Here is a 15,288-nt window from a genome sequence, read left to right as displayed (position 1 = left end):
ATGTACAAGTGTGTGTGTGGTCGTGTTTTCATTACTCTCGGGTTACATATCTAGGGGTGGAGTTGCTGGGTGATACAGTAACTCTGTCTTAACCTTTTGAAGAACTGCCAGACTATTCTCCCAAATGGCTGCATCATTTTCCATTTTCCCCATTAGTATATGAGGGCTCTAGTTTTTCCATAATCCTCATCCACACTTGTTATTTTGCAATGTGAATTGGTATCTCATTGTGATTTTGATTTGCATTTCCCTGATGTCTAATGATGTTGGGCATCTTTTCATGTGCTTCAGAATGAACTTTCTTAAGAAAGTTATTCTGTTATTCTTCTGCTTAAAACCTTTCCAAAGCTTCACTATTGCCCTTGGAATAAATTCCAAACACCAGTGTTAGCTCACAGCTTGTCGAAATCTAACTTCTGATATATCTGGCCTGTTCCCCCCAACCTCCCCTGCCCTGTGCCCACTAGTTCCTCGGACCCATCTTGAGCTCACCAGCCTTTCAGACCCTGCTCAGTGCTTTTCTTTCCCAACAGTGGCACACTCTCTTGGGCCTTTATGCCTTCCGCCTGAGCCTTGCCTTCTCTTTTTCCTCATCCTCAAGGACTTGGAGACGCCTCCAGGCAGCTGCCTCCAGCTTCAAGCCAGGTTATGGGCCCCTGCTATGTAACCCACAGTACTGCCGTGAATGGCACTGCTCATTTCAAGGTTGGGTTATACAGTCACACCTAAGATAAAAATGGAGTGTGATCAAAATTCCTCTTGGAAATCTTAGGGAAGGTACCATGTTGAAAACCAGCAATGTGAGATCCAGCATTGGTTCCTGCCTGTGTGGGAACAGATCTTAGTTTCTTTGGTTGAACTACAGGTGAAGTGGTTGGCCTGCAATGAGGGTCCTATTGTGAAAAAAAACCCACGTGTTTTTAGGTGTTAACCTCACTCAGGCAAGTAACTCACTTTTGAAGAGGCTCTTGAGAACTGGAACAACCCACAGGAGTGGCAGGACACAAGCTCACCTTAGGTGAGTGGAAGGGCAGGTGAAATGGCCCAAATGACTTACAATTGTTTTCCTTTTTCCTTGTCTTTTTTTTTTTTTTTTTAACTTTTTCGGGAAAATATACCATTGTGTTTGCCTAAGTGAAATGTGTGTATGATGCCAAATCTCTGTAACCGCCCCCCAAAGCCAGCACGCCTAGACACTGAATTGTAATTCCCTGTTCCTCCTTTGTCTTTTTTGCTAGATTGTAAGCTCCGTGAGAGCAGGGACCATGTCTGGTTTGTTCATGAGGGTTTCTCCAGTCTTAGAGCCATGCCTGGCACCTGGCAGGTTATCTGTAAACATGCGGTGAATGTATAAATCCCCCAGCTGCAGGAACAGCTCCATTCTCAAGGCCTTGGGGTCCTCTTACAGGCTAGTCCTTGTTTTCTGCCTTGTACACACAATACTTGATGTTCATGCTTTATTTTCCCGTTTAGCCTGTGAGCTCCTAAGGAGCAGGTTTCTTCATGTTGTTATCTCTGTATCCTCCCACCGTGCAAGTCCAGAGTAAGTAGTACTTAAAAAGTGTTTGGTAAATGAGTGAATTACGGTAACAACCCCGCTCTGACTCCTTTGCCTACAGGCTAGTCGAATTCTAGCTGACACTACCAGATTGGAAAAGAGGAAGATTATTCAGAAGTGCACAAACTGTACTTGTATAAGAAAAAAATCTCATTAATTAGATCTCCATAAAATTCAAATTTTGATGATCTGGCCATATCTGAGCTGAAGTTTACCTGCTGTTTAAAGAATTTGCAAGAGAATCATCTAGGTTTTTTTTGGAAAGCATTCATCTGCCCCAGGAGAGCAGGAAGGGAAGCTGGCAGGCGAATGAGAGGCCCCAAAGAGGGATTACTGAGTCAGTTCTTAGCTTTGGGCCCTGTTGGAGAGGTGAGTGACAGCTCCCAAGTAGGCGGAGAGAGACCACGTGTTCAAGCAGCAGCTCTTTTGTGGTGGGTAGTATTCCGCCTCTCACTCGGAGCCTCTTAAAGTTATGCTGAAATGCTAACGGGCAGTTTGGATTAACATTAACAACAAATCATGGCTTCACAGATTAATTGCTGTGCAAATAAATTTGGTGTATAAGTATTTGCTTTTAAACTTTATATAACAAATGAAAAGTTAAAGCATTTTTTTTCCTTTAAGAACTGAAAGGACAGAATGTTTTGGATAATTTTGAGAATATCACACTTGTTTCAAGGCAGGTCGTTATTGCATAATCTGACCAACAAAAATCCAGAACTTTTCTTACATGTTTATAAAATAAATCTTAGAAGAAAAATACAGTAGTATTTTTTTTTAATGAAATTCTATGAACATTTCACAGGATTTTGATGTTCTGGGGAGCAATTAGGGAAATACTGGCTCAAAAGCCTGTTTCAGATTGTGAGGCACTGAAGTGAAACTTTTCTGTGCTATAAATAAAACTCTAAAGTGTGAGTGGTATTAACCTGCCAAAGTCAATACCCTGCCCTAGGGTTCTTACCTGTTTTTGCTTGAGCAATTCAGAGGCTCTCTTTGCATGACCAGGTTCTTCAGTAGGTGAAACTTCGTGTTATCTCAAATTGTCTGTCACCCTCACCCCTGACTGGTGTAGGTTAGTGAAGGCAAGAGGCCCACACCATTGGCAGGAGAGGCGACATGACCTTCCTGTCCCTTCCAGGCTTTTTATATGTTTAATTATGTGATGCATCCCCTTTGTCATTTACTCAGAAAGATTACTCAGAAAGCCCATGAGCAGGAGCCTATGAGCAGAGTGTCTTCGGGGGAGGGGGGTCAAATAGAATAGTGTCTGAGACTGGGCCTGAAGCCCTGGGGACGCATTTTTTCTCACAAACTGGAAAAGACTGAACAAATCCCTTCACCTCTCTGGACCTCGGTTTTCTTGTCTGTCGAATGAAAGGCTCAACTGGGATGGTCTCCAGGTTTCTTTCTGTTGTTAATTTGAGTTCTAGCATCTTTGCTCTACTTTTGCAAAGACCATTAGGAGCCTAAATTGAACAGGAAGTAGGTGAGGGCAAGCAAGAGGCCCAAGCCCTTGGACTCTTGGTCCCTCAGTTACAGAAGAACAAGAGGACCCTCTCCCTTGCTTCTTCCCCACTAAGCCCACCTTCCCCAACACCATACATACACACCATTCAGTGTTTTATTTGGGAGGCTTTTTAGGAGGTAGTCCATTGTATTAGCTCGGGCTGCCGTAACAAAATACCGTAGACTGAGTGGATTAAAACAGTAGAAATTTATTTCCTCGCAGTCTGGAGGCTGAAGGGCCAAGATCAGGATGCTAGTCTAGTCAGGTTCCCAGGAGGGCTCTCTTCCTGGCTTGCAGACGGCCATCTTCTCGTGCCCTCGACATGGCCTTTCCTTGGTACATGCGCATGGACACAGAGATCTCGCTTCCTTTTCTGAGGCCACTAAGCCTGTTGATTAGGGCCCTACATTTATGACCTTGATTATCTCCTTTAGGGCCTTAAGACCCTGTTTCCAAATAAACTCATGTTGGGGGTTTATGGCTTCAACATATGAATTTGGCAGGGGGGCTCACAATTCAGTTCATGACACCCAGTAATGAGAAAATTCCAGTATGTGTTTGTGAAATGAGGTCTCTGCTCTTTAAAAGCTCACGAACTGGGAGGGATTTAGACCCATGGGTGTGAGGGTAGTAGGGCTGTAGTAGTTCAGAGTGCTGGTACTGGAGGAGACGGACCTGTCTTAAGTCCCAGCTCTGCCACTTATTAGCCATATGGCCTTAGGCAAGTTTCTTCACCTCTCCAGTATCCTCATCTGGGAAGTCAGGATAACCAAGTAGGTAGCTGTTAGGATCAGATGAGGGCTTTGCATGGAAGGCGCTTGGCACTGAGTCTGGCACTCCCTCCTTAGTGCTTAGTCAATGGTGGTGATTCCTACTGCACGTCAGACTCCCTCCCCCACCAGCTGCCCTTTGCCAGCTGTGTCCTCCACTGCAGTCCTGTCTCAGTAAGTCCTCACTCTTCCAAATTCCCTGTACCCAGCTTCCCCAGCCTCAGAAGGCTAGTGGGTAGGTAGAATATCTTCTGTGCCTAGAGGCGATGAGGCAGGACGATGGGAACAGCCCCCTATCCACGGGTGAGTGCAGATACCAGAGCTTTTGACTCACTCTCAAGACAGAGCAGTTAGTACTTTTACCTCTTGCTGAACAGGTCTCCATCCCGTAACTTTTAAGACTTTATTTTGAAATAATTTCAAAATTACAGTTAAGTTTCAAGGGTGGGGCAAAGAACATTTTGCCTTATTTTATCATTCATTCTTTCCCTCCAGCCTTCTGTCCCCCCATCCCCACCTCTGAAGCATAAACTGTTTGAGAGTGACTTGTGTATACCTGCCCCTTAACCCCTAAATATTTTAGTATACATTTCCTAAATTCTTAGGAAATAAGGACAGTCTCATATGACCATGACATAGTTATCAAAATCAGGAAATGTGTAATTTCATCTGAGCAGTACAATAGTATCTAATCTTTAGATACAGGTTTCATTTTTGCCAGCTATCCCAATAATGTTTTTTAAAGTTTTTTTTTTTTCTTGGCCTAGGATCTAGTCCAGGATCACACTGCACTTTGTTTCCTCTCCTTAGTCTCCTTTAACCTGGAACGGTTCCTTAACTTTTGTTATGATGTTAACTTATGATACTGATGTTTTTAAAGAGTTCAGCCCAGTTACGTTGTAGAATGTTCCTTAAGTTGGTCCCTTACCATTTGTCTAAAACCTGTATGAGGCTCTGAGCAGAAGCGTTGTAGAACACAGTCTGGCTGTTTCCTTGGGATCTTAAGTTTGGATTTGTGAGGACAGCAGTTACTATCAGATGGGCTCGAAGACCTATATGTGCTCATAATTAGGGCTCTGCCATGCTGACAACCAGCAAGCTTGGATAAATACATCTTCTAGGGATGCAGGATGAGTGCATTCTAGAAGTCTCTAAGGATGCAGAAATGGCCCTGCTCCCTGTCCAGCCTTCAGTCATCAGCTTGACTTAGCCTCCTGAGGTGCCCTGAAGTTCATACTCCAGACTCAGAAATCTTGAGCAAGCTGCAGTCCTGGGTTCTAACGTATCCCTCCTGCTGATCTGCTGTGTGGCCTGGGGGTACTCTCTTCCCCTTCTGGGCCGGTGATGGGGAGAGGATCCCCTCCTGGCTCTGCCAAGTGCCCCTGGCACTCCAAACAAGTGTGGGGTAGGGGTAAAGTCACTGAGCCCTGGAGTGGTGGGAAAACAGGCCAGGACTTTGGACTATGGCAAGGTTGAGCCAATTTGGAAGGTCTTCATTGTGATCTGGAAGACAGATCAGCGAACCTGGAACTTTGTTTTTTAGCTGTTGGACAGTGTCAGAAATGGTGAATTGCAGTCTCTGTTCAAGCAACCATATAGCATCAGGGAACTATCACATTGGTTGTAGGTATTTTGTCAGACCAAAGCAGACACGCAAATATGTTTTAAGTGTCATTGATCTCCACTAGACTTTCGCTAGGCAAGCTTTCAGTGTGAGAAACAAAATAAAACTGATTTTCATCTTGTCATTAAGTCAACACCCTTGTCTGCTTTAACACTTCAGCATGCTCTCCCTGGGGAAGCAGACATTCGTGTGAGAGGCATAGAATCTCCTGCCTTTTTGAATGTGAATTCATTGAAATTAAATAAAATTTAAAATCCAGTGCCTCGGTTGCACTGGTACCGTTTTAAGGGCTCAGTAGCCACATGCGGTTAGTGAGTACTGTGCTGGACAGGGCAGACCTAGAACACCATCAGAGTTCTGTGGGACAGCACTGCTCTACACTTCCAGCAATCTGGGAAGCGGGGACACGTCCTTCTGTGACAGACGGCGGACTTGGTCACAGAGGGAAGATTGGACAAATTGTGAAGTTAGCTTTTAAATATGACTGAAGACTGTTGGCAGTATATCTTTTGGGGTAATGGATTGGATCAGAGGTATGCTGGAAAGATTTATGGAGTGTTTTGTCTTCTGTCTGGTAACTCAGAGCTCCGTTAAGTTAGTTCTCATATTATGGTGCTATAGCCGGTTTTCAAGAGAATGCCGCCAAGCTGAATTCACTGAGGTGGTGATTTCAGTCAGTGCATTGGGTCTTAACATTTATCAGGGCCTCCAGAGCCTCAGCGCCTTGAGTGCAAGGGCCAGGTACAGCTGTGGGGGTACTTCTGGTGGGAAGGGAACCTCATTCTTTCTGCTGAGGCAACCACCACTAAGGACCCTGGGCTGGGTGTTGGGCGGAGGTATCTGGTGGTGGGTCCTGGAGCAGGGCAGGGGACTGGGACTCCCTCACGTGAATGGTAAACAACGTCTGGATTAATACTACTGCACTCAAGCATCTGATGAGGACATCCAGAGATGTGTTCCTAGGCCAAAACTCGGCTCCCTGTTCCACAAAGTGTGGGTCATGGACAAGGGCTGACAAGTGTCTCTGAGCTTCCAGGACCCAGCCCACAACTGCTGAGGAAGCCACGTAGCCAGCTGATGCCGGTCTGTCTGTGGGTCCCCGCTTCTGTGTGTGTCTGTCCCCGCCTCCTGGCCACCCGAGCAGAGGAGGGGAAGCTGAACAGGCCGAGGTCCGCGCCGCTGCCTCCGCTCCAGCTAGGATGTGGCTCTTCCGCACTCTGCTCTCCATGATCAGTAAGTCAGCCTCAACCCCTGCCCTGAGAGGTTGCTGTGCCCTCAGCACAGCCCGTTGGTCTAATGGGGCTCACCCCGAGTGAGAGGTCAGAGACCGTAGGGAAGCCCTGAGGGAGGTGCTCTTGCTTGCTGGGTTAGAGTCCCAGCCTTGCTCAGAAGGGCTTCTGAGGCTGTCGACGGTGCTGACAGCCTGTGGCTTCAGACTCCAGAGCTCTGCCACCCTGTTCCTCCCCCAGCCAGCCTCCCCTCCCCACCCTGGGCCTTCTCCCCATGGCACCCATTCCAGGCAGGTCCCTGGGTCTGTGCAAGTTTGTTCTTGGGGAGTATGGAGACTGACGATGCCCACCCTGCCCAGCAGAACACCCTTCCATCCCTGACTAGGGCTCAGCTGATGAGGGTGGGAACTCTGTGAGAACATGAGCGTTGAGGAGAGACTGGGGGGCATGTGTCTGTGTGGTAGAAGGCGAATGTACTGGGGGAGCCTGCTTCCTGTTTCTGATGTTAGGGCCAGTATGAGAAACTGTGTGTGGGTGGAGGGGGGCACTTCCTCTTCCCCCAGCCTGGGGGTCCCATTCTGGCCTTTAAACCTACCATGGAAACCACTTGGGGCAAGCCAAGCCATGAGCCTGCACCCACCTACAAGGCCTCAGGGACAAGATTGAGCATGGTCAGCGAGCCCCTGGAGGCAGCTCAGACCAAGCCGGGGGCTAGAGTGGTCCAGCATAGTGATCTGGACAAGCTTCCCTGGGCATCTCCTGCATTGGTCAGAAGCTTGATAGAAGAATGAGATGAACAGCAGGTGGATGTTTCACGGCTCTTGGGAGCCTGAGTTCTCCCTGAAGGATGGGCAGGGGCCAGCAAGTGAGCACCAGATGGTGTCTGAGAAAGCTGAATCCATTGTCAGTGGGAACTCAGAATTAGCATCCACCCTGGGGCCAGGTCACCAGGAGGCGGGCCAAACGTGTAGGGGACCAGCAAAGCATACATTTTTGGACATATTTTAATATTTGATACTCGATCATTGTGAAAAGGTCAAAACTTTGTTGAACTTTCTTTTCCTTATTTTACAGTTTAGACTTCTCTTTATTTTCAGTCACATACAAGGTGTGGAGAGGGTTTCACACGTTTTATGGCTTAAGGCTTTGATCCGCCATCACCAAGTATGTCTGAAGTAGATAGACCAGAGTCTATCTGGTCCACCCCCTCCCAAAACGGAGGAGGTGACTGGAGCCCAGAGAGGTGCAGTGACTGTTCAGAGTTATGAGCAAGTACACATAGAAATGGGGCTCAAGCCCAGGCCTCTGCCCTCACTCCCAGCTCTAAAATATCCCATGGCCTGGGGTGCTAACTCTGGTATCATTCTGAGCTCCTGCTAGTCTGTCTTTCCCATGGCCTCTGGCATGACCAGCCATTGCCCCAGTGCCTTTTTCAGCAATGTCAATCCAAGTGACATTTATCAAATCCCTTCGGGGGCCTAGACAGTCCCCAAGCTGATGGACAGCAGAAAGCAAGGTGGAGCAGGCTTGCAATGAGATCACTTAGCCCACAGCTTGGCTAAGCCATGGAAAGGGTGTGAGAGCAAGGCCCCAGCAGCTCCAGTCTGAGTGGGAGAAATGGAGCTGTGAAAGTTTTGCTCCAAGCTGTGAGGTGGGGTGGACCAATCCTGAAGAGTTTCCTGGAGGAGGTGAGACTGGTGCTGAATCTTATGGGCTGGGGAGAGTCTGAGAAAGTGACATGGAGATGCAGGAATGGTGGGAGGAACCCCTCAGACTATGACTTCAGGCCCAGGGTGCTGAACCCTGTGCCTGGCTGGGCTTCCCTAGACTGGAGGAAATCCAGACTATTCTGACCTGACCGTGATTTTTACCCTTCCCAAGCCACCCACTGGGGTGATGTCCACTTCTCATCTGTGAGAGCAGATGAGATAACATCGGTCGTGTAAGAGTTTTTTAGCCAGGAACAGATACACAGACACACTATAATCCTGGAGCTACCCTTACCCCTACTCCTAGCCCTATCTTGCCCTGCTACCATACAGCCTGCTGTCCCCAGCTTGGTCTCTGCCCTTGAGCCAGTCTATGACCCCAGCCACTCACTTCTTCCTGGGTCACCTTACAATGGTGAAGAAGGAGCCGGAAGTCTAAGGCCTGCTGTGCTGTTGTACCAACTTCAGGCTGAGACCTGTGGCCCTGTTGGGTCCTCATCAGGAGTGGGAAGATGTCAGACCTGGCTCTGTCCAGGGCACACCCCAATATTTGTGTGCAGGTATACGATGGAAACCTTGGTTGGTAGGGATGAGGGACGATAGTGGCCCTGAAGATGGAGGAGGTCTTTGGCAAGTATAGACCAATAGAGGGGGGCTTTCTGTTTAAGAACCAGTATGGACAAAGATGGGGAGTGTGAAGATGCAGGAAGATGCAGGGCAAAGCTTGAGTGGGAGCAGAAGGCTGCTGTTACTCCCCTACCCAGGAAATGCTGGACCCTGGGGGTGAGGGTGCACTGTCCCTGTCCTGGGCCCTGTGTGAAGAGAAAGCAGGCTGCACTCACACAACAAACCCTCTAGCCCCAGCCAGTGGGTCCACTGAGGACGCATTCGGGTCTCGCACATGGGGGATGGGAAAAGGGCAGACGCAAAATATCTGAGAAGTGCAATGTTTGTGGGCAAACCAAGTGTGGACTGTGGTCCATGTGGGAACCAGATGTTTCCAACCTTTGTTGGGAGGTTGGCTTGTAGGGTGTGTATGGGGGACTTGTGGGCAGTCAGGCTAGAGAGGTCCAGGGTGGTGGTGGGGAGTGTGGAGGGCCAAGAGTACCAGGCTAAGGGAGCTTGGACCTCACCCTGAGGGCAGTGGGAAGCCACAGCAGATCTTGAGCCAGGTGGCAACAGTGTGACTTACATGTTGGAAGGTGGAGTACTGGAGAAAGGGGAGACAAGGAGGCTCCTGTGTGAAAGACCGATGTGGGTGGCTTGAAGGTGAGCTGCCCCATGGGACAGGCAACTTGCATACGGCTATGAGGCATGAGCTTCCCCCAAGGCCTTTCTGGGTGTTCTGGGCTGGGTGTCAGGACATCTGACTCTATAGTCCCAATTCTACAGCTAGCTCCGTATATAAATTTGGACAAGCCATTCCCCCTGGGCCTAAGTTTGCTAAACCAAGGATAGTGCTGTGAGAATGTATATTTAAAATGCCTGTAAGAGACTCTTAACTGTAGGAAACAAACTGAGGGTTGCTGGAGGGGAGGTGGGTGGGGGGGATGGGGTAACTGGGTGATGGGTATTAAGGAGGGCATGTGATATAATGAGCAACAGATGAATCACTGAACTCTACCTCTGAAACTAATAATACACTATCTGCTAATTAATTGAATTTAAATAAAATAAAATTTAAAAAGATAAAATGCCCAGTGTATTGGGGAAGATAGAGGTTTGAGGGGAGAGGCAGTACTGGCTGACAGGATGAAGGGAGGGTCTTATTCTTACTCAGCAGGCCTAGGTGGCTGGAGACAGCTTCAGAGAGGCAGCCCTGTGGGTGGTGTGGTGACAGACGCTGGTTTGGCTGGGCTCACGTGTCTGACAGCACATAAGGGGGGTTTGAGGTAGAGGGTAAGGGTGTCAGCACGTGACAGGCCCTCCCTTGTGGTTATAACACTAACAGCAGCGCCCGCATACTGAGCCTTCAGCATCAGACCCTGGGCAGGCACTGTCCTCTTTGCTCTGCATAGCCGTGTATCTCAGGTGGGGAAACTGAGGTGAGGTGACAAGCCCAAGGTCCTTCAGTGACTCCATGGCAAAGCAGGGATTTGAACACTGTCTCCCTCTGGGGCCCATGCTATATTTTCTGAGTCTCAGTGGGAAAGGAAAGGGTCACCCCATCTGCTGACAGCCCAAGCAATGGTAAAATGTCAGGGGTCTGGGGGGAATCTGCTCTAGCAAGGTGGCCCAGGGCTGGCAGACCCCTGCACCAGCCAGCTCTCAGGGTGGGTGCTGGTGACTGGGAAAGCTTAGTGAATATGGTAAGTCCCCTCTGCACATGTTCTCATGCCACTGTGCCCGCACAGGAGGTCCTCGCTAACCTGATCACCAGTTACCTAACCCAGAGCCCCGCCCAGGCTCAGGGAGCTGCCGGCACAACTGGGAGCTCTCCCAGCAGGAACTGTGCCAGCGTCTGCGGCCGTTTGTGCCTCCAGCTTTCACTAAAGGCTTGAATTAGGCAGACCTGGGGCCTGGACACGAGTATTCGATTTGCTGATGGACCACCAGCAAATCACTCCACTTCTCTGAGCCTCAGCACCCAGTACAGTGCCTGGAAGAATCAGGTGATCTGGGAGGGTAGCCGCATTGTCTCTCTGCTCATCTCCTCCTGTTTCCCACCTCTCAAGGGTCTTGCATCAAGTTCCCTCAGTGGAACAAGGCAACAATGGGGACAGGGGTGGGGTGGTGAACAAGAATCTCTGGCCTACCCTGACATTTCCAGGACACTTCTGGGTCTGGCTCTCTGCTGAACTGGGCTTTGTGGTTGGGGGGGGGGGTGTCATGGATGACTCAGATTAGATCACATTGGGGGGGAGACAGACTTAATCACACACAGATCGCTCTGACCTAGACAGGATTTAGTCAGAGCCAGACACACTGCAGGATGTGGTGGGGGTTCAGGGACCAGTGAGTTGCTCTGGCTATGTCAAGTAGCTCCTGGAGCAGGGAGTGCCTGAGCAGGGCCCCAAAAGATGAGGCAGACGTGAGAGCAAGGAAGGTACGCTGGTCGGGGGGGAACCACTTGGGCAAAGGCCCAGAAGTGGGAGGTATGTGGATGGTGCCCAGAGAGTGGGTACAGAGGAACTTGAGGCAGCTGGAGAGCAGACCCGGCAGAGGGGGCATCGTGCTGGCAGGGAGATGCCACACACGCCCAGGTGAGGACACTGCACTTATCTCAGGACTTCCAACCATGTCTATCAGTTGCACAGTAAAGCACGGAGAGAAACCCTCCCAGTCACCCCTGGCAAGAAATCGCTAGTTCTTACTCTTTTTTTTTTTTTTTAAAGATTTATTTATTTATTTAGAGACAGAGGGCAGAGCGGTGAGGGGCAGAAGAAGAAGAGGGAGAGAAAATCTTAGGCAGACTCTTCCCGAGCCCAGACTGCACCCGACACAGGGCTCTGGGGCTCCATCGCACGACCCTGAGACCACAACCTGAGCTGGAATCAAGAGTCGGGCGCTTAACCAGCTGAGCCACCCAGGCGCCCCCAGGGTAATTTCTTACCACCCAATTCTCATTCTCTCATCTCACTTAGGAAAAAAAATTTTTTTTAATTTTATTTTTAAGTAATCTCTTCACCCCACGTGGGGCTAAATCTCACAACCCTGAGATCCGGACCTGAGCGGATATCAAGAGTCAGACGCTTAACTGAGTACGCCACCTTGTCACCCTTAGTTCATACTTTTTAATTCTCTCCTAATCAGTTGCTTACCCTGACCTGGCTGACCAAGAAACACAGGGCTTGTCATAAAATGAGCCAAGGAGCCTGAGTCCAATCCTGTATTCGTGGAGAACAGTGCTCCCCATTCCCTACCCTCTGGGACACTTGAGGGTCCATGGGTTGGCCACAGGAATGTCTCTGAGCCCCCTTCACTCATCCAGCACCTACTAGGTGTAGGCCACCATGCCTGGCCCTGGGATGACATGGTGAACAAGGCTGACGCACAGTCTTTGCCCTCAGAGGGGCTCACTGGCAGCAGGGGAAACAATAAGTAACAGGCAATAAGTTAACAAGGAAACGAGCAAGGTAATTTCAGTTTGTGATAAAAGGCTTGCGGGGAGGGGCGCCTGGGTGGCTCAGTCATTAAGCGTCTGCCTCCGGCTCAGGTCGTGATCCCAGGATCCTGAGATCAAGCCCCGCATCGGACTCCCTGCTCGACGGGAAGCCTGCTTCTCCCTCCCCCATTCCCCCTACTTGTGTTCCCTCTCTCGCCGTCTCTCTCTCTGTCAAATAAATAAATAAAGTCTTAAAAAAAATTAAACAGAAAAGTCTTGTGAGGGTACAGAGTGCCTACGTAGAGGTCCGGAGGTCAGGAAGGCCTCTCGGAGGAGGAGAACAGGGAGGACCAGGAGGAAGGCAGGAGATCAGCTCAGAGCAGGCACTTAGGGCAAGGGCAAGACTTGGCAATTGTACACTTGGGTGGGGGGCTCGGAGGCTCACACCCAATTCTCAAAGCGACCATGGCCCCCAAAAGGGAATTGCTCATGGTCTGATTATGTGTTCCGTATTCTACTTTGGGCGATGGCAGGCAAGACACGAATAACAGCTCCAGGAACGTGGGGTGCGGGTTTGTCACTCACTGCTGTTGTTTTGTTTAACTCACTCTGCCCCCATTCATTCATTGTTCTTGGGAAGAGAATCCTCAGGGAAATTTTTTTTCTGATTTTCTGTTTGTTTTCCTGCTTCACCAGAATAATTCTTTTCCCAATTTTGTGGACTCTGTGAATAATACCACTGATCATCCTTATAGTCACTTCAGGAAAGTTCATTCATTTATGTAGTTATTCAACAAGTACTTTTATTTGGCACCCACTGCATACCTATACTGCGTTCAGAGATCAAAGGGGGCCCCACCATAGAAAGTGCTAGCACTTGCTGACACACAGCCAGCTGTTAGCCTCCTTCCTGGTTTAATGGTGCCCTTCCATGTTCATCCCTCTTTTATTTTCTCTTTTTAAGATTTATTTATTGAGAGAGAAAGAGGATAAGTGGGCGAGGGGCAAAGGGAGAGGGTGAGAGAGAATCTCAAGCAGATTCCCTGCTGAGTGCAGAGCCCAATGCGGGGCTCGATCTCACAACCTGGAGATGATGACCTGAGCTGAAATCAAGAGTTGGAGCCTCAACCAACAGAGCCACCCAGGAGCCCCTCACCCCTCTTTTCTAATTGTCATTTTCCTTCCTTCTTTTTTTTTTTTTTTTTTTTTTTGCCTGCCCCATCATTTAAAAATAAGTTTTACCTTACTGTCTTGTATATTTTTATGAATTGCCACCAATCATTCTCGGCAACGCCAAGGTATAAAGCAGAAGAAATAAAGTGCAGATGTCTTCTTTGTGCTGGACTCAGGGAGAGGGCCTGGGAATTGAGAAATGAGAGATCAGACATTGCTCTCTCACAATGCACCTCCTCCTTGAGGCTTTGAAAGGTGTGTTTTAAACAAAATTTTAAGCATGTACAAAAGCAAAGAAAATAACAATAGTAAAGTCAGTATACCCATCACCCAGATTACACCGTTATCAAGACTTGTCACAGTTGCTGCGTCATTTGTATCCCTTTTGGTTTCCTTTAAAGCTGTGCTGCTCAGAATTTGGTGTGGTGACCAGCAGTGGGGCATTACTCAGGGTGTTGTTAGACGAGGCTCTCAGTCCCACTTCCTGGTTTACTGGATCGGAATCTGTATCTTAACAAGAAACTTGGGTGATTTGTTAGCACTTTAATGTTTCAGAAGCATTATTTTAAGGCAAACCCAAAACATTGTGTCGTTTGGCCCTAAACACTTCAGTACATGTTTCTGAGGTATATGGTTATTTTTCTTACTAGCCACAATGTTTGTATCACCTAACAAAGTTAACAATAATTTTGGGGTGTCCATATTCAAATCTTCCTGTCTTAATTTATCTTTTTTTAACAATAAGTTTTTTTTCGAGCACCCGTTTCAAGAAATGGAATATGACCAACAGTCCAGAAGTACCCTTTCTTACTCCCTCTGGTCATTCACTACCTATCCCCCAGGGCGACCACTCTCCTAACTTCTAATACCATAGATTATTTTGCCTGTTTTAAACTTTGTATAAATGGAATTATACGGTATGGTCTGTTCCGTTCCTAGTCTTTCACCCAGCATCGTGTTTATGAATCCAGCCACCTTGCTGTAGGTTATTTTCCCTGCTACAGTGTTCCACTGGTCACTGTTCACAGTTTGTCCTTTCCACTGCCGATGGATATTTGCGTGGTTCCAATTTGGAGTTATGAATAGTGAGGCTGTGACCATCCTTGCACATGTCTTTTTGTGGACATATAAACACACTTCTGCTGGTGATATGCCTAAAAATAGAATTGCTGGGTCATAAGTTATATGTACGCTCAGCTTTAGTGATACTCCCAAATGGTTTTCTGAAGGGGTTGTACTGACTTACATTCTCACCAGGAGTATTCGAGAGTTCTAATTGCTCCAGATCATTGTCAACATTTGGTATTGTCTTTTTCATTTTAGCCATTCTGGTCCTTGTGTAGTGATATTATTTGGTGGTTCTAATTTGCCTTTCTCTGAAGTCTTTTGCGTGCCTTCTTATTTGATTACTGGCCCTTTGGATAATTTCTTGAGAATGTCCTTTTTCTGTTAGCTGACATGCCTTTTTCTTATCGAGCTGTAGGAATTTTGTACATATTCTCATATAAGTCTTTTGTCAGATATTTGTGTTGCAAATATCTTTTCTCATTCTGTGGCTTGGCTCTTTATTCTCTTATTGGTGTCTTTTGATAAACAGAAGTTCTTAAGTTTAATGAAGTTCAGTTTATCAATTCTTTCCTTTATGATTAGTGCTTTTTGTGTCCTGTTTA

The 15,288-nt window shown here is 47.9% G+C and overlaps 1 protein-coding gene across 1 annotated transcript in view; it reads left to right on the top strand.

Annotated features, from left to right (window-relative positions):
• The first annotated feature begins 1,255 nt into the window (after positions 1-1,255).
• Positions 1,256-15,288, top strand: part of ITGAE (integrin subunit alpha E) — a 64,630-nt gene continuing 50,597 nt past the window's right edge. Inside the window, exon 1 of the mRNA XM_087854694.1 lies at positions 1,256-6,695. Within this exon, the coding sequence (XP_087710820.1) occupies positions 6,662-6,695 (34 nt within the window). The 5' untranslated portion in view covers positions 1,256-6,661. The remainder of the gene's footprint in view (positions 6,696-15,288) is intronic.

The sequence above is a fragment of the Ursus americanus genome, chromosome 23, assembly GCF_024610735.1.
Source record: "Ursus americanus isolate L20-20 chromosome 23, mUrsAme1.1.p, whole genome shotgun sequence".
NCBI lineage: Eukaryota > Metazoa > Chordata > Mammalia > Carnivora > Ursidae > Ursus > Ursus americanus.
Note: the sequence above shows the minus strand (reverse complement) of the source record. Positions and strands in the feature narration are given on the sequence as shown.